Consider the following 23,031-nt stretch of genomic DNA (forward strand, 5'->3'; position numbering starts at 1 on the left):
AAGGAAGGCTTTTTGCCTTTTCGTGCGGTGTGAGGGGCCAGTCCTGGAAAGCCACGATAGAGACAGGAAAGATGTAGTTGTGGAAAGTGTTTATCCCAAGCCATCGCAGTGGGTGACACTTCAGTTTCCATGCTCGGGCAAAACCCCTCCACGTCCCCAGGGTGCCCAGCCTCGACAGGCACTGCACACACAGCGCAGCCCCGTTCCCAGCTCACCGGCGGAGCTCTAGGAGGATGTTCAAAAGCAACTCTAATTACTGAGCATTAAAAAAAGCGAAGGCGTGTTTTAGTATCCTTTCAACCTGGAGCTGACGCTGCCTGATGAAGAATGGGATTGCTGCGCTTGCAGTTCATTTTATGAAGGCACCTTTGCAGAAGATGCAAAAATAAAAGCAGGCTGAAGGAAGAGAAAGCAGAAGGCCAGAGACAGGCAACTGAACAGAGCAGATTTAACAGATATATTTTTGCTGTCTGCATTATGTGTGGAAATTTATATTCCAAGTGACACAGTAACAGACTCGATTGTAATCAAACAGCACTGCTGAGGTGTCAGGAGCACAGATGCTGCCTATCGAAAATATTTAAAACAGAAAGTAAAACTTTGAAAAATGCGCAGCGGGGAGCGCAACGAACGTGCTCTGCGATGTTTCTAACCCAACACAACTCTCTGCTCTTCACTGCTCTCTCTGGTGCCGAGGCCGGGCGACTCACATGAGTCACCCCAGCTACAGCTCAGATAAACCTCGATGAAAAAACCAAAGGCCGGCAGCGAACTGGCCAGGGCAGACTGGAGACACGGCGTGTCTATTGTGCGCCAGGCATCGCACTGGGGGAAGGGCTGCTCCACGCGTTTTGGGGAACTTCAGCCAATGGATTCCTCCCCTGGGTGTTACGGGAGGGCTTGGCCAGCATGTGAGAAAGGGAGGGGAGAGTTTGAAAACAACCCAGCAGGCTCTAAGGAAGGAAGGCGGCTAGAAAGTGGCCTGCTCGCCTCCGTGCAAGCATTTCGCTGCAGGTGATCGGTGGCGATAGGGGTGGAAGCGCAGGAGGGGCCCGGTAGCGGCCGGCGGGTCCCCGCTTGGCGCAGTCGGCGTGGCCGGAGGTCCTGGGCGCAGGTAACCCCCGGCCGCAGGTAACCCCCGGCCGCAGGTGTCGGGGAGCGGGCGTTGAGCTGCGCAGCCTCAGACTGCTGCCTCGAGCTGCAAATTGGCCAGAAACGGTCGAAAGAGGGGCGCTTTTTTTTGCTTTTTTTTTTTTTTTTTTTTTTTTTCCTGTGGGAGGAGGAATCCTGCGCTTTTGTTTTTATGGGGATTTTGGTGGTATGTTTGCTATGAATATGGCTGGGGGAGGGGGGCCGGGAGGGAGCAAGCAGGTCTCTGCAGCTCAGAGATCAGCATGTGATCAGCTGTCTTTTAAATTTTGCAGGCGGTTTTGAGGTTAGAAAGGCAAAAATAGGCAATATCTTTTAGCAGACCGGCTGGTGCAATGGAAAAATACAAATAATCTTTCGTGCACATCAGCCCTTTTTCAGGTCACAGTGCTTTAGAAATCAGAAAGTATGTGCAGTCAAACTTAGATGAGATTTTCATTGATTTATAACCCAGCTGCTAATAGAGACATTCAGCAGACGAAACTAAAACCACACCATTTCTTGTCTGGAGGTGTGCCGGATGGTTTTCATCTTCTTTTGATTACTGACCCAGCTTTTGGGCCTCTTGGAAGTGATCCATTCCAGTATTTTACCATAAAATCCTCCAGCAGTTTTCCACGGTGCTTTAAAATGTGTAATTGGCATGATGTAGTGATGTGGTATTTAGTGGCATCTTCTCTTGTGCAGGTTCTGGTTACTGTTTCAGTTTCTCTGCCACCTCTTTCCTCTTCACTGAAAAATCTCTTTAAAGCCCTTCTTCTGTCTTGCAGGGGAAGCTGAATTCCATGATCTATGTGAATAGCTAATTTTCTGAATCTCAGTGATGACACTGTAGTGGTTTGTTTGGTGCGTGCTACTCAGTGGAGGTGCAAAGAGCAAACTAGAAGTTATTTTTTGATTGATGGGGCAACAACATCTTTTGAGGCTGCCTCTAGGTTGCATGTGAAAAAAAGTCTTGTGTGAGCATGCTGAACTGTCCTGACTTGAAAATGTCTGTAACTTAGTGTCTTCATGAGCAAGATTTTCTTTCTGTCATTTGTCTGATAAGGAAAGTATTTATCATTAAAAATACAGCAATCGTGCTGCACATTCTTTTAACAGATTGCCATTGTTTTAATTCTTAAACCTAGTTTTGATGATTCATGCAGAGCTGGGCCAGTAATAAATTCAGAGGCTTTTACATAAGGGAAGTTTGGCTTTTATTTTGGTCAAAAGTACACTGATTTGGAGTCGGGTTATACTGGAAAAAATATGTTAAAGACCTACAAAAGTCAAGTCATAACCTATTAACTGAGGAGGATTCTCTTGCTGGCAGCTGAAAAATCCTGCAATGCAAAACTACTAAAGCAGGAGAGATCTGCGTTGGCTTCCCTCACAGCACTGGTCTGCTATTGCTTGAGCTCTCCGGAGAGACAAATAACAGAGAGAAAACAAAAGGTTAGATGGGTTTTTAGGAGAGACTGTGAATGGAGTCAAAATACATGACAATGAAAGAAGACTGTCATCTTTAATTAGGTGTCCGGCCTCGGGCAGCGCTTATAGGATAAACTAAAATAAGGCAGAAAGTTTGGAAGGCTGTGGATGGATATGCATGGTTTAGCTGTCAATCCTAAACCTGCACTGTGTTAAAGAGTTTCAGCCAGTGGAGAAGGTGGCTGCAGCACCTTTTACCTGTCGGTTGCCTGATCAGTAGGAACCCTGTCTGCCAGCTCTGAGGCAGCTGTTGGTGTTTCCCATCCCCGCCTCAACCCCTGTCCTGTGACACCCAATGCTGAAGAGAAGGTAAAGAGAGGGGTCTTGGGCGAAGAGGGAGCAAAAGGTCTGAAACCCCCGTGTTAGCTGAGAGCAGCGCGAAGAAGAGGTAATACATTCTTTTTCCGATGGTTTTGCTTCAGGAAAGAAAATTGATTTGTAATTAAAGGAGGAGACAATGTTGAAGAGGGGGCAGGCACAGCTGTCGAGGGTTCCACAGCTGTCCGTGCTGCATGCGCACGCAGGGCTCTCGTCTTCCCAGTCCGGTTCAGTCACTGGGCCTGCAAACACTTGCCCATCCCCTCACATCGTCTCTGGGTACAACCCTTCTCCCACATCCCGGCGTTTGGCGTTTCAGATCTAACCCCAAACCGGTCAAAAGGTTCTGTTAAAAGGATGTTTCAAGCCACTTAATGCTAATGATCCTCCTAAAGGTTAAGAAGTCGGGAGATGATGAGCTGGTGCACTTCTGCGAGCGGAGTGGGGTATGTTAGACGGGGAAATGGGAATTGCTGCTCTGGGGTGTGTGCGATAGGCCCACGCGGAGAGCGTAAACCACCTTTATTTTAGTCCCCAGGCCTGACGTCCCAAGCGGGCCGGTACGGGCCTGAGTCCCTCAGGCCCCGCGGTGCTTCCTTCACCCCGCGCTCCCCCGCGCCCGCAGCCGGCCGGGCCGCCGCCAGCACCCGCCGCTGTGCCGGCGAACCGGGCCCCTGCCGCCCGCCCCTCCCCGCACCAATGGCTCCTTCCCGCTCCCCCCCGCCGACGCTCCCCAGATGGTTTCGCCCTCTCCCCGCCCCCCCCCCGCTCCTTTTCCGGAGGGCTGAACACCCTCCCGGCCCCGCCCACCGGTATCCCCGCCTGCCGATTGGCTGCGGCGGCGGGCGGGAGCCAGCCAATCCGCGGCGCCGCTGGCGGCCGTGTCGCTGGGGGGAAGAAAACAAAAACAAGCAGGCCGGGGCGCGCGCGGCCCAGGGGGCGGGGCCGAGCGGCGCGCAGCGGCCGGGCACGCGGGGCGCCGCCGCCGGTAACGGTCCCGCGGGCGGCGCGCGGGGGTCCCCCTGCCCGCAGGCGGCGGGCGCGGGGCCAGGCCGCGGGCGGTGGCTGAGCGGCGGTTGGTGCCGGGAGGAGCCGCTCCCCCCCCGGCTGGCCCCCGCCCCGCGCTCGCTGCCCCGCTGCCTCCCAGTCCCTCGGCGGTGGCAGCCGGCCTTGGCTTCCGGCGGTGGCAGCGGTGCCGAGGGCGCATCCCGTGAGGTGCGGGGGCGCCTCGGTCGCCGGGCCGGGCCCAGCGCTGCCGGGCCTGTCCCGCCGTGCGAGCCTGTGGCGGTAGGCCCCCGCGCCAGCCGTGCCCCCACCGGCCGTCAGCCCTCCGTCAGGCCCTTTTTTAAGGGCCGGAGTTGCTCCGCCGTTGATTTCTGGCAGCGGCAGGGGGTGTGGGGGTGGCCAGGTCTTACCTGTCTGGTTTTGCGTGTGGCTGCAGAGTAACAGCTGGCGTCTGCGGGTCTCCAGAGCTGTGGTGATGGGGTGTGTGCGCTTTAAGTTAGGGGGCAAGTCGTGTAAGCTGTGTGGAAGTTCTTCGGGGATGTTTTGTGTAGATGTAAGGTCTTGAGGAGTTTTGGAAGCTTTCTTCTGCAGCGTGTGTTCCTAAAGGTTAATCTGCTGCTGTTCACCCCGTGGGGTAGAATTGCTTATGTAAAAGTACACGCAGTGGTGGTGAGTATAGAGACAGTGTCTGCCTGTAGCTTAGCATATCTTACTGGTGGTTTTCAGTGACTGAGCAAGTACCCTTATCTGCTGAACTACTTTAAAAGTACTGTTTGTGTCACTGATTAATCTTGAGGTCTCTCACAGCGTTCTTGTTTTGCAGATGCTTAAATTTACTTCTGTGCATTTTGTTCCTGTATTATTACATCTAAAATGGGGTTATTTGATGTTTTTAATGCAGGTTTTCAAACTGTGTTCTGTAGTTGATTGGTAGTACTGTGTGGTATAACTGCAAAATATAAAGTGGTTTTTTTGGATACAGTGATAAATACCAGCATCCTGAAACTCCAGCAGACCTGTTGGCTTGAGTTAGTGAGAGGGTACTTTGCTAAACTGAGAGTGTGTCTCCTGATGAGTATGACAAACATGAATTGTAAAGCTCAGTTATTCCATCATTCTCCTTACGAACAAAGCAGGGTGCTGAATCTCAAAAAGACAGCATATGGAAGTTGTGTTGCTATTTATTATGTTGCCATAGGTGGAGAGTTTCAACTATGGCTCTATATGGAAAAAAGTATTTTTACACTTGAAATTTAGGACTTGATTACAAATGATGAAAGTCATGATTGTTATTAAATACAGGTTTTGTCCTTTGTCTTCTTTTTCAAAGAGGTGGACAACTGATGGAACATTCCACTAGGAAGAATAAAACTGCTCTTACAAGGTAGTTTGCTCAGATTAGGCTGAGATCCATACAAATAATCTCTCAACCAACAGTGACTGGGAACACTTGAGAACTCCTGAATGATTGATTGAGGTAACTCAGAAAAAACGTTTATCTAAAAAAATGGTGTGGGGCAGGGAGGACTTCTTGTGACACAAAGCTGTTAACTGTTTGGGTTGACATTAGGAAATGCAAGATCATGACAGCTTGATGCTGTGCCCTAAACCAGAGTTTCTTTATTGCCAACGGTCTGTGATGAATCATTTGCAGTTAATGGGTCTGTGGTAAGGCGAGTGGGCATAAGAGGGGAAAACAAGGGAAGAGAAGAAAAGGGGAAGGGAGTGCAGTCGTTTGGTGTCACAATCTTGGTACTCAACGGTAAGCTGTTTTCAGGGCAGCAAAGGATGAGAAAGGGGAAAAAAAAGCCACCGAATTCACAGGACTGCGAAGTGATTTGTGAAAATCTTGTAGGTGAAAACGTGTGTGGGGGATTCTCAAGCTGCTTAATTTTTTGCATACACACAGAAAAGATGGATGATGCCATCTCTTTCACAGTGACATGGGGTGGTTTGTAGAATAGCAGCTGCTGGGAAGAGGGAGAAAGAGAGTAGCAGAAAAAGGGAAGTGTTCAACTTTATCCCTTGCAGATTGAATGGTGGTTGTAAGGAGAGTTTGAAGGGTGCAGAAGCACAGATGCGAAAGCTTGACAGCTGTATGTACACGTACAGTAAAATATAAAAGCTGAGTCCCTGAGGGGAGGAACAAAAATTAGTTTGTCTTCTAAGGGCCGGTCTGAACTCGATAAATTGGTACCATTTTATCAGTATAGTTCACCTGAAAAATATTTCTCTTGTGGATGCAATTATAATATTGATATTGTATGCTTACATAGATAACCACTTTGCAGAACAGGACAGTCTAAGTTGATAGAGGTGACTTTTATCAGCTAAAAAAAGCTGCATACGAAGGGCTTGTACCCTTAAAATAACGGTTTTTATCCTGGTGCCTCCTTTATAAGCAACAGAACTGACAGCTGCCAAGACATCAAGGCTTAGATAGATGTGTTTGAGGGTGGTGCTGTCTGTGTTACACCATTTACCTTCCCAGGATCTTTTCAGTGGTTACTGATAGTTAATTATAACTTTAAAAAAAACCAACACAGTTTTGCATTGTATTTTGTGAGTGAAGCCTTTGCAGCTTTTTACTTCTTTAAGGTTTGATCTAGTGCTTTTTTTCCCCTAAGCTTCTCCATTCCTGTTTAGGCCTTGAAGGGAAGACGTTAAGACTTTGCATTTCACGGCCAGTTCTGTTAAGCAGCTATGGAAGTAGAAAAGGAGCACATTTATATTACCCCAACAGGTAAGTAATATATGCAGTACTTTTTTACTCAGAATTTCTTAGCTGACCTGAAGTGTTCGTTTTAGAAAAACTGTATCGCCTGTTAATTTTTTAATAGCACGTTTAAAAAAAAAAATCTTTATCAAAAATTTACAGAATAGTTCTTTCAATTATATATCATAGCATTCTGCTTGATTACATTTACTTCAAAATTTGCTAAAATCCTAAAGTTAACATTTCTTAACTTACTAAATAATAGTGACTCTGGACTCCTTATCTGAATCCCAGTAGTGCTGTCGTAAAGAAAAGAATAAGCTCAAAATCGAAATGTGTAGGTGCATGAGAGGTACAAATTCTGCTTTTATGTAGCTGTTTAGTTTAGAGGAAACAAATGATGAAAGGCGTGACTGTAAGTGGGCTGGCATGGGAAAAATTTACCAAATATGTGTTAAAGACTGCCCTAAAATTGACTGACTGTCCATATCACAGGTATGTTTTATGATGCAGTCAAGTTAACACAGTTTCATGTTGCTTTCTGTGTCTTCCAAAGGTTGTGATCTGCACTGACCTTTTTATACCAAGGAGTTTTTATAGGTTTTAAGTGTTCTCCTGAAAAAAATTGTAAATAGATGGCATGTAATGCAGTTGAAGGGCCAACATGTTCTGTATGACCTCTTATTTTAAACCAAAATTAGTTTAATGTACAAGATACATTGCTATCAGCATTTTAGGATTATATTTGGATAATAAGTGGGAAACTGCTAGATATCTAAATTGACCTTATTTGGTCAAATTAAATTTGTGTGTAGGTAAGTCCTTGCTGAATGCTTTGTTAATTCAGGTTGCACCATAAAAGCACAGAGTTTAAGTGTGCCTGCTAGGCTTAATATTAGGGTAACAAGATAAATCTGGATAACTTCTTAATATATAGTAAGCGAAGTCTTAAAGTTTACAGAACACTGTTCTGTTACTGCTTATATATGTGTATGAATATGTTATATGGTGTAAAAGTGAGAAGATGAAAGGAAGATCTACATCCTTTTTATGTACTTTTTATAAAATTATTTTAGAAAATTGTTGAAAACTAGTATGACTGTTTAGCCTGCTTTTTCAGCCTAACTAGTAGTGGAGGGCCTGTCCATCATAGCATGGAGAAAGATCGCTGGAAGCGATAGTGTTACATAAAAAAGTTTAGTAACACAGTGAGAAATACTAAGTCTTACAGATTGGATGTTTCCTGAGGAGGATTTCCTTTAGTCTCGACCCTGAGATCAGGATTATTTAAGGAGGTTGGACTGTAGCCTCCCCTTTTATCCTAAGTCGTCAGATTCAGGGCTGGCCGTTTTCTTTGGAAACTGAGGAAGAAGTGGTCATTGAAGAGTGTAGCTCCTGCACAGCCAGGTTGTAGGTCTAAACTGAAGACATTCATGGAGGAGTGGACATGTAGCAGAATTTAAATTAATTTGTCTGAGATGAGCTGGTTGTGCTGATGGGGTCTCCCTGGGGAATGAGAGGAAGGAAACCTGTTCTGTTTGGTTTTGCTTTTTTTCCCCTTTGCTAGCTTTATGCAAATCTCTCATTGTTTTATTAAAATGTTAGGCAAACTGAGAAAGCTTGTTGTAGGGAACCTTCTCCTGGACTTTTTTTTTTAGCTTGCTGCAAGCATAAAAGAAATGCTTTTGTGGGAGTAATGAGTGAAAAGATGAAGCTTAGACTGGAATGGCTGCATTATTGTTTAGCTATAGCATTTACATCTGTGAACACTAGTATCTAAATGTTATTTCTTTGATCACAAAGAAGGCAGTTGCATCAAACTTTTTTCATTTTGTAGTGTAGTATCCTCTTTGATATGAGTAAATACTTTGAGGTTGGGAATGTTTTATTAGTGCACTTTTTTTTTCCAAACAATTTTTCACGAACCTGTTTTGAATTGAAAAAATACAGTTCTGAGAAGCATTGCCAAATGAATGTTGCTAATTGGAATGGCGAAGTAATACATTCAGATAAGTTAAAATACACATTTAAAATACTCTTCATATTTTGGCATATTCATTTACAGCATTGGTAAAGCAGTCTTGACACAGCTGGAAAAGCTTCTTCTGTGTGCCTCATCATTGAACTTCCTACGGTTGGGGCTACAGGTTTTATCTTTGAGACTCTACTGAATCCTCAGGAAAAGAAGGACTGTGTAACAGAGAGCTGAGGCTGTTCTCTCTGCATGTGTATGTTGCAGTTTGCAGGGAGTACAGTGTACTAACTGGAATGTAAATAGGTCCCCAGGTGCTTTTTTTATCTTGATGGGTTAAGAAGGGGAAGAACTTAGGAAGGCGTTTGCTCATAATGCTCTCAGTAAGGCATTCTGCTGAACCTCAGGTGGGGGACATCCTGACTTTGTGAAATAAAAGACTTCAGATCCAAATTTTAATTGTGCATTAACTTCCTGAAAGAGTGAAATTATTGCACTTCTCAGTGCTCTAAGACATTTACAGATCCTTGAGTTGTGAGAGATTTTTTTTGTTGAGTGTGAAACAAAGCTAGTTACCTATTACATATGATTGCTCTGGGGAATAAACTGTGGCCATTTCAGAAACAGTCTTGACAGAGCTGCAGTGAGGGCCAATCCATAGAGGAGATCACACTTTTTCAGAAAACTTTATTTTATGAGTCTTAGTAACCCAACTCTCTAGGCTTTGTATTAAATGGCACTTTTCCCCCCATAACTTTAAAAATAAAAGTAGTGATGCTTTTGTATTCTTCTAAGTCTAAATGATTGCTTTTCCAGCTGGTGAGCTGTGTTTGAAATTTTTTAAATGAGGGGAATCTTGGTTGATGATTTGGGAAATTAATTTCACTTTGGTGACTAGTCTGTTAACATTAGTGAGTTTGTACAGAATTTACTGTATTGACAATTTTGTTTGTTTCTAAATCAAGAGATGAGTGGGTGGAGTGAGAACTAGGCACTTAGATCTTACGCACTGAGGAGTTCTGATAGTTTTTGTTTAACCAAGGGTGTGGTTTTCTGTGGTTTACCTGTTTATGAATGGTTTATTCCTTGGCTTTCCAACTCGACATATGCTCTGTTTAGATTGTAGACAGTTTGTGCAGAGGAATAAGGAACTCCTTATTACTGTGATGTGTAGATGTATTTTAAAACCAACATCATTTGCCTTAACCCTACTGGAAATAAGAGTTCTATTTCATGTTGTAATCATTTTTAAATGCAATGTGCTTTGGTATTCTAATGTAAAACTGTTCAAAACTATTATCAGATTTTTTTTTTCCTCTGACTCCTTTTCAAGAACTTGAGAATCTAAGTGATGCTCCCTTTTCCGGTGATGAAGAAAATGGTGGGTCCGAGGAACAAAAGACTGAAATCAATGGAAATTGGATTCCTGCAACTTCAATTACTGAAGCCAAAATAAATGCTAAAGCAAAGAGACGGTTGAGGAAAAATTCTTCTAGAGATTCTGGAAGAGGAGACTCTGTTAGTGACAATGGAGAGACACTGAAGATTGGAGTTGTACCAACGAGCCCAAAGGGGAAACTCCTGGACAGGCGATCCCGGTCTGGAAAGGGAAGAGGTCTACCAAAGAAAGGTTGGTGTAGCTGAGTGAAGAGAGGAGAGTGATAAAGATTCTAGCCAAAACACAGTTGTGTTTGTTGGGGTTTTTTCTACTGGGAATCATTTTCATAAACCGCAGTCTCTGTGCAGACATTTGGTTCTTTATGTTAGATAGTAGGTGGCAGTAGGAGCTAATAGTAGGTGGCATTCTTATCCGAAAATTTTATATGTGTATCATCAATTAATTTCTGTCGTTAAGGTAAGTACCTTTTCTTAGCAGATTTCATGCACAAATTTGAAATGTTGATGGTTCACAGGACTGTTACTAATACAAACATAAAGCATGGTTATGTTTGAAAGTACAGTTTCAGCCTTCAGTAATTCTTGTGCAGTTTCATACTGCTTCTAGTATCTTACTGGAAAGTGATGAAAAGACTGGTTGCTAAAGTGGGAACATGCCATGCGAACACACCCTTTTCAGCATATATTGTTATGAGTCAGGAGGTGAGCACAGGCAGTGATAGATCACTCCTAAGTGAAAGAGTTGAGTTGAACTCAGAAGTATTCTTTGTAAACTGGTGGTCCTTGCTTACTGTCCTGTATTTTACCAGGTGGAGCAGGTGGTAAAGGAGTTTGGGGAACACCAGGTCAAGTGTATGACGTGGAAGAAGTAGATATTAAGGATCCTAATTATGATGATGACCAGGTAGGCAAATATCTCTTTGTAGTGTTAGTTTTTATTTCCTTTATTGATTTCAATTGTTGCGATGCTTATATTAATGGAAGTTTGACCTTGTGAGTTATGTGAATGTCAGCCTGGCTGTATTAAATACTCATTTTTCTATTAAAAAATGGATCATTGGCTAAAGACAACTGGTGTGGAAGTGTCACAGTGTAATATTCACAAATCTTACTCCACGAGCCCTCCTCCTGTGCCAGACTAGGCAGCAGACTCGGCACCTTCTCCTAGGTGCGTTCTTCACTACCGTTTCCCATGGAGGTGAATGTTGTAGGTGAATGTTGCAGTGCTGCTCTACATTGCAAACAGGCACCATGTTAAAAGCGCAAGACAGACTTGAGAAAGTCGAGAATTTAGTAGGGGACGGTATTTTTTACGGATTTTTCTTCTTCCCTATATTCACAACCCTGCCAATGTCTTGTATCTACTTGGTATAAACACTTCAGACTAGTGTGTAGTTGATAGCCTGGGTATTGTGTTCACATGCATTTATTTAGAATACGTTGTGGAAGATTGTACCCTGCAGTCATATTATCAGGAAGAAAAAAAAAACAACCCTAAAGCTCATTGGACAAAGGGTATTTTATAACATAAAATCACTGAGGAAAGGAAATACAGGTTACAAACATAAATTACGAAAGTCTCTGAGATGAATCCAATTGTGAGACTGTAAGTAAATTCAGTATACCATAAGTAAATTCAGTATACCATAAGTAAATTCAGTATACCATAAGCAGAGTGATGGTGGTGTCCTGCGAACAGGGGTTTGCTGTAGCCACAGCTGCTGAGAGGATGGTATGTGGGAATATCAAAACCTTCCAGTATCATTTTTTTCCCTGCAACTCAACGCTTTACAGTAAGACAGCTATTTAAAAATTAAGCTGATGAGTGCGTAGAAGAAAGTTTAATGAAGAATAAATATTCTGTGGAACTTCCATATGTTTAGCTTTTCTAAGGTTATAAACAGAGACTGATGTGATGGAAGGATAGGCTTTGGGGCTTCAGCTGTACCTGGTCACAGAAAGCTTCTTTCCAATGAGCCTTAGTTGGAAAACGTCTTTGTTCGGATTTCTGTGATCTGTAGTATTGCTCTGCATGTTACTTCACTAGTCTGAGGAGTAGGGAACTGAATTATGGCGGGGAGATCTGGTTGTGCTGGAACTCTGCAGGACCACATTAAGCAGGAGGCAGTTGCCGTGTGATTCTTTTTTCCCCTTAGGGAATGTCTTCACTCACAAATATTCTGAAAATGCCTTTTCTCTGATTTGTACATGCTACCACCTGTCTGGTCATGCAGTCACTAAGGAAGAGAGAAAATGGACAGGCTTGCTGTTGGGGACTGGAGTGCCACTTGCAGGGGAAGATGCTGAAAGTTAAATCTTGTGCTGTGGCACAGACAACTGCTGGGCAGGGGCAGGAGTTTCTGTTGGTCTCCCTTCAGTACGTAGCACATGGGTGCTTGATCTCTGCATTCATGTGGTGTCAGCAGAATCCTAGGAAGAGAATTTTTGGAGTGTTTACCATCGTTGAAAGAGTAAATTCAGCCTTTCAGTTGAATTCAGCTAACAGTAAATTCAAAATACAAGCAGCATAATATTTAGCCAGCATTGTCCACACTTTAATGGTAGAGACACTGTCTGATGTTTTCTGGCAGAATACTGACTACAAAGACCAAAGCATTAGGGATTTAGAAGATACATTTTGATGCTATTAGCACTGTGTAAGATGTAAGAGGAGACAGTACTGTTTACAAAAGGGTATATGCTTTTGTTGTCTTCTAAAATAGGAGAACTGTGTCTATGAAACAGTAGTTTTACCTCTGGATGAAAGAGCATTTGAAAAAACTTTAACACCAATCATACAGGAGTATTTTGAACACGGAGATACTAACGAAGTTTCGGTACGTTGCATGCATTTTTACTTCTTTATTTTAGGGGGCAAACCTGTAGCATACAAGGGAATTGCAACTGCTAGCTAGAAATGAGTGTGTAGAGATGTTGGCAAGAAATGTACAATAAGAATACCTAAGCAGTTATATTAATTACATGAGCAGAAGCATATATGTAAAAATATAAGCGTATATTTGTAATACATCTGTATAATAAAAGTTATGAAATCTTAATCTGTTTTGTTTTTCAAATCTAATTTAGGAGATGCTGAAGAATTTAAACCTCGGTGAAATGAAATACAGTGTGCCAGTGCTGGCTGTTTCCTTGGCATTAGAGGGGAAGGCTAGTCACAGGGAAATGACCTCTAAGCTTATCTCCGACCTTTGTGGGACAGTAGTAAGCAAAACTGATGTGGAAAAATCGTTCGATAGATTGCTTAAAGAACTACCTGAACTGGTGTTGGATTCTCCCAGGGCACCACAGGTATATTTTTAAAGTATGATGCTAGTAGTCAAAAGCTTTTTCTTTTAAATTGTTGCTAAAATTGATCAAGTAAACTGAAATAGACTCTGTATTTTGAAATCTGTGGATTGTCTTGCTGTCCGTAATCCCCTACCAATTTCCCAGGCTGTGTTTTTACTTTGAGATGGCTCATTTAAATTAAATCTGAAAACCAAGCATGTTATAATTGTCTACTTAGAACTACTTTGAAATTCAACATTTAATTAAAAATGCTTCTGTTTTGTTGCAGTTGGTGGGACAGTTTATTGCTAGAGCTGTTGGAGATGGGATTCTAAGCAGTACCTACATAGATGGCTACAAAGGCACTGTGGATTGCGTCCAAGCTCGGTAACCTTCTTGCTTTCTAAAAAACAAAATAGTTTTTTCTATTCCAAATGCCAAAGATGATGATCAGGAATTTAGGACTTCAGGATAAATGATGAGGTTCTCTATAAAGTCTTATTTTTTAGTTTAAAATGATACAAAAGAGACCCACAAACTGTAGTGAAAACAACAAAGTTTAGAATTACTCTGGTCAGAGGACAAATATGGAAAGTGCTTGAAAAATGTATTAATCCATTTGAGTTCAATTTGTCAGATTTGTTGTCCAGCTTATGTTTGAGGGTGAAAAAAAGTGAGCTGAAACAAGAAGTTATAGAAAGCTTTGTCTTTAGAAATAGCTTTAATGTGATTAATGAGTATATATAGCATCAGGACAGCTACTGTAAATATGTTGTGAAATTCAGAAGGGATTGACTGTTTTGCCTTATAAAGGTTTGAAGCTCGTGCAGTGCTTTCCCAGACTTTCTCTGTAATGCTTTATTCATCAAGAAGTGTAATTGTTTTCCATGTCAGGGTGGGAAGTTTAAAGGAGCAATCTCTGACAGAGACGTGTTAATAACTAGCCATGTTTTATTATTGTTTCCCTGTAAGTGTATGTTTCAGGCTTGATACTGAGGTGCTGAACTCTTGTAGCTTCTAAAAGTTACATTTGTAATGATTATAGTTGGGTACTTTGAGAAGGAAGGGAAATGCTTAGCTGCCTAACTTGAGGGTTCAAATTGTGAAAAACGTCTGTCAGTTATAGAAATGTCTCTCATGATGTGAAGGATTGTAGCCTGCATACTGCACATCCAGGGTGCTTTGCTGCTTTTGCTGTTTCTTGGCCAGTCTTTTCTGCTTGATAAATCTTGGTGAAGAGAGTTACCATTATTGGCTAGCCCCTAGTATGGAGATTGGGAATAACTCTACCTTCTTTAGATGGATGGTGCTTAACTGGATCTGAGTCTTCTTTTTTTCACCTTACTTCCTTTTTCATTCTTTTCTCAAGAAACTGGCAAGCTTCCCTAGTTCATGCCATCTTTTTGCAACTGCATTATTTGCTTTCTGAAGTGCTGTTTTGGCTTAAATTCTCAAGGCTTCGTAATTCTTTGTAGACCAAACAGAAAACAGTATTTCAGTAGAAAAGCTGTTCTTTAGTGTGGAAGCAACTCAAGCCTCTTTTGAGATACACATGCCAAGCTGCATTCTCGGAGGAGCCCAGAAACAATCCATCTCTGGATAAAAAAATACTAAGTTCTTTCTTGTGAAGATGTTTTGGGTTCTGCATTGATGAATCAGATCTGCTACCATCACAGGATTGTTACCTGTCCTTAGCATGGTGTAACCAAAAGTGTAAAGGTGGCCCAAAGAGGATGTGGGGAGCTACCTTCCTGGTTTCTGGATCCAGATGGCCCTGTGCCGTTGCTAACCTTGACCTCTTCCCAGGGATCTGTCGCTTTGCTCAAAGAGGAATGGCAGTGGGGGAAGTTACAGATGTCTTTTAATGAAGTTTTGTAATAACTTTATAAAACACCAACTTTGCTTTCTAGAGCTGCACTGGACCGAGCTACTGTGTTGCTGAGTGTGACGAAGGGTGGAAAGCGTACAGACAACATGTGGAGGGCAGGAGGGGGCCAGCAGTCTGTGAAACACCTTGTTAAAGAGGTAACTGACTTCTACAGAACTCTTCTCTAGAGTTTACTGTTCCGAAGAGATACATATATCCTGTAACAAAATGATGTCTTGAGTGTTTTGGCTTTTTTAAAAAATGTATTTATACAAAGTAGTTTTAAAAAACTGATGTAGATAATTTTGCTCATTTTGTAGTATTTGTCAGTGGTGGGAACATGCCAGTACATATTCTGTATTGCAGGGATACATTTATTTTTGCTTTAAGCAAAACTTCAAGCACTTTGCTTTTTAAGAGCTTACAATATAAAATGGTGAAGTAATTAGAACAGCCAAGATGAAACTGGCTAAACTAGATAAACTTATTATTTTTTGGCATCAGTGATTAAAAGCACAGTAATAATTCAAAAAAAGAGAGAGGAAGAAGCCAGAATGTTTAGAGATCCATGCTATGAAGTAGGCAGGTTTAAAGGAAAAGGTCATGTTCTAATTTCTAAGTTATGAGTGTAACAGATGATAGAAGGAGTTCAGGGGAGAAGATACACTTAGTCATACTCATATTAACCTTTTATGGTGATATGCATCTTACAAAGCAGTGTTTTTGGTGCTTGTGTGTCTGTATTAACACTGTGGATAGGTATTTGGCTTACACTGTGTTTCAGGTTGCTGATAACATCTGAATTTAATTAACATTTATAAAAACACTGGCAGCAATTTTCAGGAACTAACTTGCTGCTGGGTTGATTGCAGATTATCAAAACAGTTGTCAGCTTTTGAATTTTGTATCTAACTAGTGTTGGGCTTTTTGTTTGTTTTAAAATTCAATAGATTGATATGTTGCTGAAAGAATATTTGCTTTCTGGAGATGTACTGGAAGCTGAACGTTGCCTTCAGGAACTGGAAGTACCCCATTTTCACCATGAACTTGTATATGAAGTAAGGAGAAATCAGAGTCCCTTTAATAATTATCAGTAATACCAACAGGTTTGGATTTGCTTTGATGTGGACATGCAAGTAATATAACTGGAATCTGAAGCTCAGGTTGTGAGTTCTGATACTATTTGAAAACTCAACTGTTTCATGTAAAGTTAATGGGTTTTGTGCTTGTTTGTGTTGCACGTTGTGCAACGAGTAAGCTGCTGCTAGTCTGGGAAGAACCAGAATTAATTTTTGGTTGCTGGGTAAATAGCTGAATTCAGATTATTATAGATTCCTGAAAAAGAAAAGCTTGATTTATTTTCTGCTGAGGAATTGCAGTGAAAGCCATGCTCTGTTTTGGTGCCTTTTAGTTTGATACCTGAGTATTCTAATGGGTGTTACCTGTTTTTGTTACAGAGCTTCCTTTTCAGGGTGGAATTGTTCCATCTACATTTGTAAAAGCTCTGGGATATTTCAGAACCAGACTATATGAGAGAAAGATAAGCTTTGCTGTATCTGGTAGACTGTTCCATTTGTACTGTTTTATCTGCCAAACTGTTTACCAATAAACCTTAGCACCCACAAACTACAAAATTTTCTTTGCAGTAGATTGACTCCTTTTACAAAATATCTTCATGATAGAAAAACAGAATCCTTAAAGTTCTAAGTTCTTCTAAAATCTCAGATACAAAAAAACCCCCATAGATACAAAATTAATTTTACAAATAATTGCCATCTGTACTGCAGCAACCATATGGATATAGTCATGTATCTCTCAAATCAAAGCCAGAAAGGCAATGCTTTTCATTCTGTCTAGTCTTTTATGGGTTTTCATACCTTTTATCTTTATCTAAATAACTTTTCATCATTTTTCTTTTCAAATACTACTACTATACTGAAATTGTGAATGCACATAACAAATGGACTTGTCTCTCCAGAAAATGTGTATTTTTTCTCATATGCTTACGCAACATGTATTTGAACCACTGTTTTCTTTTTAGTTAAAACACTTGCATGATTTGTTTTAGGCTGTTGTGATGGTTTTGGAGTCAACTGGAGAAAAGACCTTCAAAATGATACTGGATTTGTTGAAATCTCTCTGGAGGTCTTCTGTCATTACTATGGACCAAATGAAAAGAGTAAGTGTGGCATATAGAGAAATTTGGGTAAGATATTCCAAAATTTGTAGAGTTTTTACCTTCTTTTAAGTGCTATTTGTAGCCCGTTGCTGACTGCTACTTTTTTTTAAATTCTCCATGGTCATTCTGTATCCCATACAAATATAGTCTGTCACCGATAGATGTACAGTACTTCTCATATACTGGAAGAAGTACAAACGAATTCTGAGCAGTAGTTCTATAGAGGACTGAGGTACAGAATATTTGAAATCTTCAGGCAGATATTTCCAACTGCTTCTATGTAATAAAGTGGTTAAAACTCATCATTTAAATGCTGCAATATAGCTTCATTTTTCTTAAATATAATTTTTCTTTTTATCCAGTAGTTCTTTGTAATCGAAGAAGTACACTGAGGACCCACTTAATTACAAATTAGAAAGCTAATATTTTACACAGTTGGAATCATCCATGATTTTTCTTGTTGAATATAGGACAACTGTTCTGCCCCAGGGCAAACTAGGTACCACACAAAGACTTTTGTCAAAATTTACCCAGCCATGCTGCTGATGGGAAGTGATGAAGTCATCTCTGGTTGTCACCAGTGTTTTTTTCTTACTGCATAAACTCCTATGGTAGACATTTGTGGCCACATTTTCCTCATTTACATGGAAGAAAAATTAACTTTCTTTCCATGTGTTGCTACCCATGCAATAGCAGCCAGGCTAACACACACATTCTATACTGTCTGAATTTCTGACTTCTAAAGTTAAAAATTCAGCTAGTATTTTTAATGTAGGTAAGTAGTTGTGTAATACCATGCTATTGGCTATTATACCTGGCTTTTCCACTGAGTTGCAGCTGCTCTGCTTTAGGTTTGTTCAAACATCCATAGTATACGTAAAACTATATTGAAAAGTACATCTTCTGAGTGGAAGAGTATTTACAAAATTGTAATAAAGTCATAGAATAACCAGATCGTTTTTTAAATTCTTACATTGCAGGGCTATGAACGAGTTTACTGTGAAATCCCAGATATTAACCTGGATGTGCCACATTCTTACTCTGTGCTTGAGCGGTTTGTAGAGGAATGCTTTCAGGCTGGAATAATCTCCAAACCACTGAGAGATCTCTGTCCTTCAAGGTACTTGTTTAATTATAGATAGGTGAAGGTGCTGCTTTTTGTCCTCATTGTAGGTATCAAAGAGCAGGGTCTTATGACCAAAGAATTACAGATTGGAAGTGGAAACTATGGAGGATAGAGAAACAGGGTTGGACAGGTAAAAATTTTATTAAGAAGCTGCACTGATGTGAAATGTGTTATGTGGAGGCTGGGATAAATACTTTAAGAAAGTTAATCCTCTGGTGAGTTCCAGGCAGCACGCCTGTGCACTCTCCAGAGGATAAAGGCCTACCTCTTCTCTGCTTTGCTGATTTGCTTGGTAGAGATCAGTGTGGTACTGAGAAGGAAGATTTAGGTGCCACAATGATCCATGTAGGTGACAGTGGGAAACTGTCAGGTACAGTGAAAAAAAATTGCTCAAAAAATGGCTTAAACATACCAAATGCATGAGTAGACTTCTAAGATGAGACAACCAATTGTAATGTTTATGTCAAAAGGAACAGGACACTTTTGTGGAATAAACTCTACATGCCTAATCCCTTTTATCTGCCTGCCATGTGGTTGGTGTAGTGCTTTTGGTTTGTTATTGTTTACTTATTCACAGCATAAATAATGCTGTTTCAACTGTAGCTAATCAATATTCTGTTCTCTCATCGCTGGTCACAATACAATTAATAAGTTTCATTTCCTGTAGGGAATACATGTAAATTTTTAAATAATGATGTTAAAACTATTATTTGCATCAGGAATTCTGTTTGTTAGAGAGATCTTTTCCAGTCTGGGTGTTTTGTTAGGCTTCTTAAACCATCTTGACAGCTTGTGGTAAATTCAGATTTTGTAATGTTAGTGTCATTATCAAAACCAGCCTCCATTTGTGGACTTAAAATTAGGTGTGTTGGTATCAAATGTTTTGCAGTTTTAGGGTGTGGGAGGGTTGAAAGTCAGCACTGCACAAAAGCTTGATTATACTTCAGTTATTATGTTGAGAGGCATTTTTGGCTTATGTACTTTTAAGTTTTGGGTAGAAAACTACCATTCCTAGGCTTTCAATCTGTCATCTTTTGCTAGTGTGAACATTAAAAGGTGAGCAAAGTAGAAAGCATTTGACAATGCAAATTTTGAAAAGCTTCTTGTGAATAAACCCAGATGTAAGATTTTGATGGATTTTAAGCAATTTATCAGTGATGAAGAATGTCAGCTAATCTTGCTGAACTTGCGCACCTTGTATTTGACTCCCCAAGACCAAGAGAAGATTCTTCTGTGATAGATAAGCAAAAAACCAAGTGATGCTACTTTGAATTACTGAAAAGATACTTTCTACTTTCTTACAGGGGCAGAAAGCGTTTTGTGAGTGAAGGAGATGGAGGTCGTCTTAAGCTGGAAAGCTACTGAATGGGAGAACCAGCTCCTGAAGCCTTAAAAGTTTAAAGGGAAAATAGATAGGTATCTATATATATACAAACACAAATGCTTTTTTTAGTGTGTGTATGTGTATATGCACATATATAATATACCAAAATTTTAAGAGTTGCTTAGCACAGTTCATATTTTTTTAAAAGCACATGTTTTGGGTACAAATCATTTTTTTTTAAATAGTTTTATAAATTTCAGAAAGAAAACTTCTTTCTTTGGGCATATAGTACAACTGGCCACTCTGCTGTGGTGGTGCCTTTCAAATAAGCTATCTTAAGTGCCATATGTTTATGACCTAATCATTCCATGTTTGCATCGATGTCTGACTGCCGCTCTTTCTTTCAAAGACAGTGTTGTCATCATAAATCACTGGTTTATATAAAGCTTTATAGAAGGGTCAAGTTAAGCTGCTGTGATCCCATTTCCATTGCTGCTGAAGAAATACTGTGCTTTGGGAGGAAAAATTGTTGTTTCTTTGTTTTAAAATGCCCAAGAAAATGGAGTTGGGTCATAAGAATTATCTGTTCCAGGGGAGAACACTGGTTGGTTTTAGCCCCCATTGTACCAAACTCGTCTTTTTTTCTATGTAACAGGAAAAGTGAAAAGTTCTGGTAAAACATATTAAAAATATTTTTTTGTGAAGCTCTCCTTTTTTTTTTTTAAAAAAAAAACCCACAACAATTTAACTCTTCAGATCTCAAGTGTGTGCAGTTGTGCATCTTACATTGCCCTTCTGTATTAGTCTGTGGAAGAGCACTGAGTAATTAAACTCATGGTAAGTATTTACAAAATGTATTTTTGAAAATAAGTGACTCGCTTGGGTGCATCTGGGCTGGCACTGAGATTGTCTGAACGTGTCTATATAGTGCTGCTTCGCCAAGCCCTTTCTGAAGGATAAGATGGATCTGGGGAAGAGTCTCTTACAGCAACATAGGGCAGCGCCTCCTGTTCCCTTAAGCTTTTTAGTTTTAAGGTTTCGGGTGTTCAGCAGTGCCGGGAACAGCCGTTACGGGGCCGGGACCACGGCAGCACTGAGCGAGCCCCATAAGCTGTTCCTAGGCCGGCGGGGCTGGGTAACTCGCCTCCGCCCGTCGGGCCTGTCCCTAGAGCAGCGTTCTGTGACCTGTGGGGCTAAAGCCGTATTTAAAGCCTCGCCTTCAAAGCGACAAGTGGAACTTTAAGAAAAACGCCAGAAGAGGCACAGCCTCTCCGCCCGCCTCTCCCTCCCCGGTCTCAGCAGCACCTCCTGCGTGCTTGGTCAGGCTTTAATCCGCGAGACCCGTTACAAAGGCGGTACCTCCGAGTCGCGTGTACGACCACCGCGGGGCCCGGCCCGGTCCGCACCGCCCCTCGCTAGGGCCGGGATGGCGGTGCCCCGTCAGGCGGCCGCGCCGCCTCCAGCGCCGCCCGCTGCAGCGCCTCCAGCTTCTCCAGCGACACCGACTTGAGGGGCAACACCTTGGGCTTGCACAGCACCATGGCGGCCGCGTCTTCCACCGACAGTTGCCCTGCGAGGGGAGAGAAAGGCCGTCCGTGAGCGCCGGGGCCGGGCCGGGCCACCTGCCGGGCCGCGCCCGCCGCCGGTACCTTGCTTGGGCAGGACCTCCCGCAGCGCGGCCTTCCCCTCCGGCATGGCGGCTCCCGCCCGGCGGCGCGCAGGCGCGGTGCGACGCATGCGCGTTCCGGAGGGCGCCGGAGCAGCTTCCGCGAGGAAAACTACAATTCCCTGCATGCACTGCGGGGCGCCCCAGTGCATGCTGGGAACTGTAGTCCGAGAGGGGCCGCGAGGTGGGACGAGCAGTTCCCCGCGTGGCGCAGTGCCCGCCGGGAACGGTAGTTGCTGTGATGGGGCAGCGCCCGGGCGGGGCGGGAGCGGCTGCCCCGGCGGCGGGGCCGGGCTGACGGCTCCGCGCCAGCCGCCGCGGGGACGGGCGGGGCAGCGTCTTGCGTGGGCAGCAGGACGGGGAGCGCGGCTGCCCCTGGGGCTCGGTGGGGCGGCCGCGGCCTGGTTCAGTCCGGTGGGAGCGCCTAGAGCTCAGCCAGGCCGGGCCGGCCCGCGGCTGCTCCCCGCCTCCCGCCGCACCGGGGCTCTTCGGTAGGGCGGCGCCGTTCAACCTGCGCTGCCCTGCCCGGCCAGGCGGCGTGCCGCTGCCTGCCCGGCTGCCGGGGCTCCCCGCGCCTGCCCCCCGCCCCTCCCGCGCTCCTCCTCGCCGCGAAACTCGGGGCTTTTGGGTCTTTTTCTGTTTATTTATGTTTTTTTCTGTTTGTTTTTTAGTTTCTAAATAGACCCCCCCCCAACAGACACCCTCCAACAGATTGTCATTTTCAGGCAGCGCCTCGGGATTCGCGGTGTGAATCATGCTACTGTTTAAAATGTAAACAGTAGTAAAAGCCGGTGTCTTTCTAAACGCTGAGGGCTTAAATGTTGCCAAACCTGATCAACCACTGTGCCTGAGATCCCCCCCGCCCCGTTCTGGAGGAGGATTTGGCTTGTAGCAGGTTCCCTCGGGAATCCCCCGCCGCGAAGCTGGGGCCGGGGGGAGGGTTCACCTGGGTGTCCCTGTGTCGGTGCGATGCCCCAGCACCGCCCCAACTCCGGGATGCGTTGTAATTTTAGATTTTGCTAATGAGTTTGCCAGCGTGCCCTGCACAAGCTGTCTGCCTTGGCCTCCGCTTGGGGATTGACAGCTAAAGCTGGTAATCCTGCTAACCCGGCCTCAGCAGGCGGTGACGATTCCTTTAATTGTTCTGAGATTGAGAGCTTTCGTTTTACTACCGCACAGGCACTGGCCGTGGATAAATAAAATGAGGGAGAAAATGATTTTTGCTAATCATTCTTCTCCATTCTGCTTTGATGCAGCTGGCTGCGTGCCTCCCTCTGCTAGCTCAGGCACTGCACTGTTGACCTGTCAGCTATGGGATCTAAGGTTTAGGTTTGCTGGGAGACGTGTGATAAAAGTTTTAACTTCCAGTAAGTAGTATCTCTCTGGTAGTTATTTAAAGCCTCTGTCTTCATTGTTCCAGACTGATTTCCTTTTTCCTCTGAGGCAACCTAGAGTAGGAAACTGCCTCAGGTAGCCCACTTCCAGCTCACTTGAAGCCTCGCCTGCTTCTTGGGTTGGAGGCCAGCAGAGAACATGCAGCGGGTGAGAGC

At 43.1% G+C, this 23,031-nt stretch overlaps 2 protein-coding genes across 10 annotated transcripts; one reads left to right on the top strand and one right to left on the bottom strand.

The window, feature by feature from the left end:
* Positions 1-931: 931 nt before the first annotated feature.
* On the top strand, positions 932-20,519 carry PDCD4 (programmed cell death 4). Of its 9 annotated transcripts, none has more exons than XM_074907713.1 (13): positions 932-1,114; positions 5,276-5,422; positions 6,573-6,688; positions 9,967-10,263; positions 10,841-10,935; positions 12,755-12,868; positions 13,119-13,340; positions 13,609-13,706; positions 15,230-15,344; positions 16,137-16,244; positions 17,255-17,365; positions 18,346-18,485; positions 19,796-20,519. In XM_074907713.1, the coding sequence occupies exons 3-13, from the start codon at positions 6,649-6,651 to the stop codon at positions 19,854-19,856; spliced, it is 1,401 nt and encodes a 466-aa protein (XP_074763814.1). In that variant the 5' UTR covers positions 932-1,114; positions 5,276-5,422; positions 6,573-6,648; the 3' UTR covers positions 19,857-20,519. The 9 variants fall into 9 exon arrangements, with proteins under 9 accessions (XP_074763814.1, XP_074763815.1, XP_074763820.1 ...); XM_074907714.1 differs by having other exon boundaries at positions 6,592-6,688; XM_074907719.1 differs by having other exon boundaries at positions 991-1,014.
* BBIP1 (BBSome interacting protein 1) lies at positions 11,532-21,567 on the bottom strand. Its single transcript, XM_074907723.1, has 3 exons — positions 21,465-21,567; positions 21,175-21,385; positions 11,532-12,461 (listed from the first exon to the last, which is right to left on the bottom strand). The coding sequence occupies exons 1-2, from the start codon at positions 21,550-21,552 to the stop codon at positions 21,231-21,233; spliced, it is 243 nt and encodes an 80-aa protein (XP_074763824.1). The 5' UTR covers positions 21,553-21,567; the 3' UTR covers positions 11,532-12,461; positions 21,175-21,230.
* Between the last annotated feature and the right edge of the window lie 1,464 nt (positions 21,568-23,031).

The sequence above is a fragment of the Athene noctua genome, chromosome 5, assembly GCF_965140245.1.
Source record: "Athene noctua chromosome 5, bAthNoc1.hap1.1, whole genome shotgun sequence".
In the NCBI taxonomy this organism is placed as follows: Eukaryota; Metazoa; Chordata; class Aves; order Strigiformes; family Strigidae; genus Athene; species Athene noctua.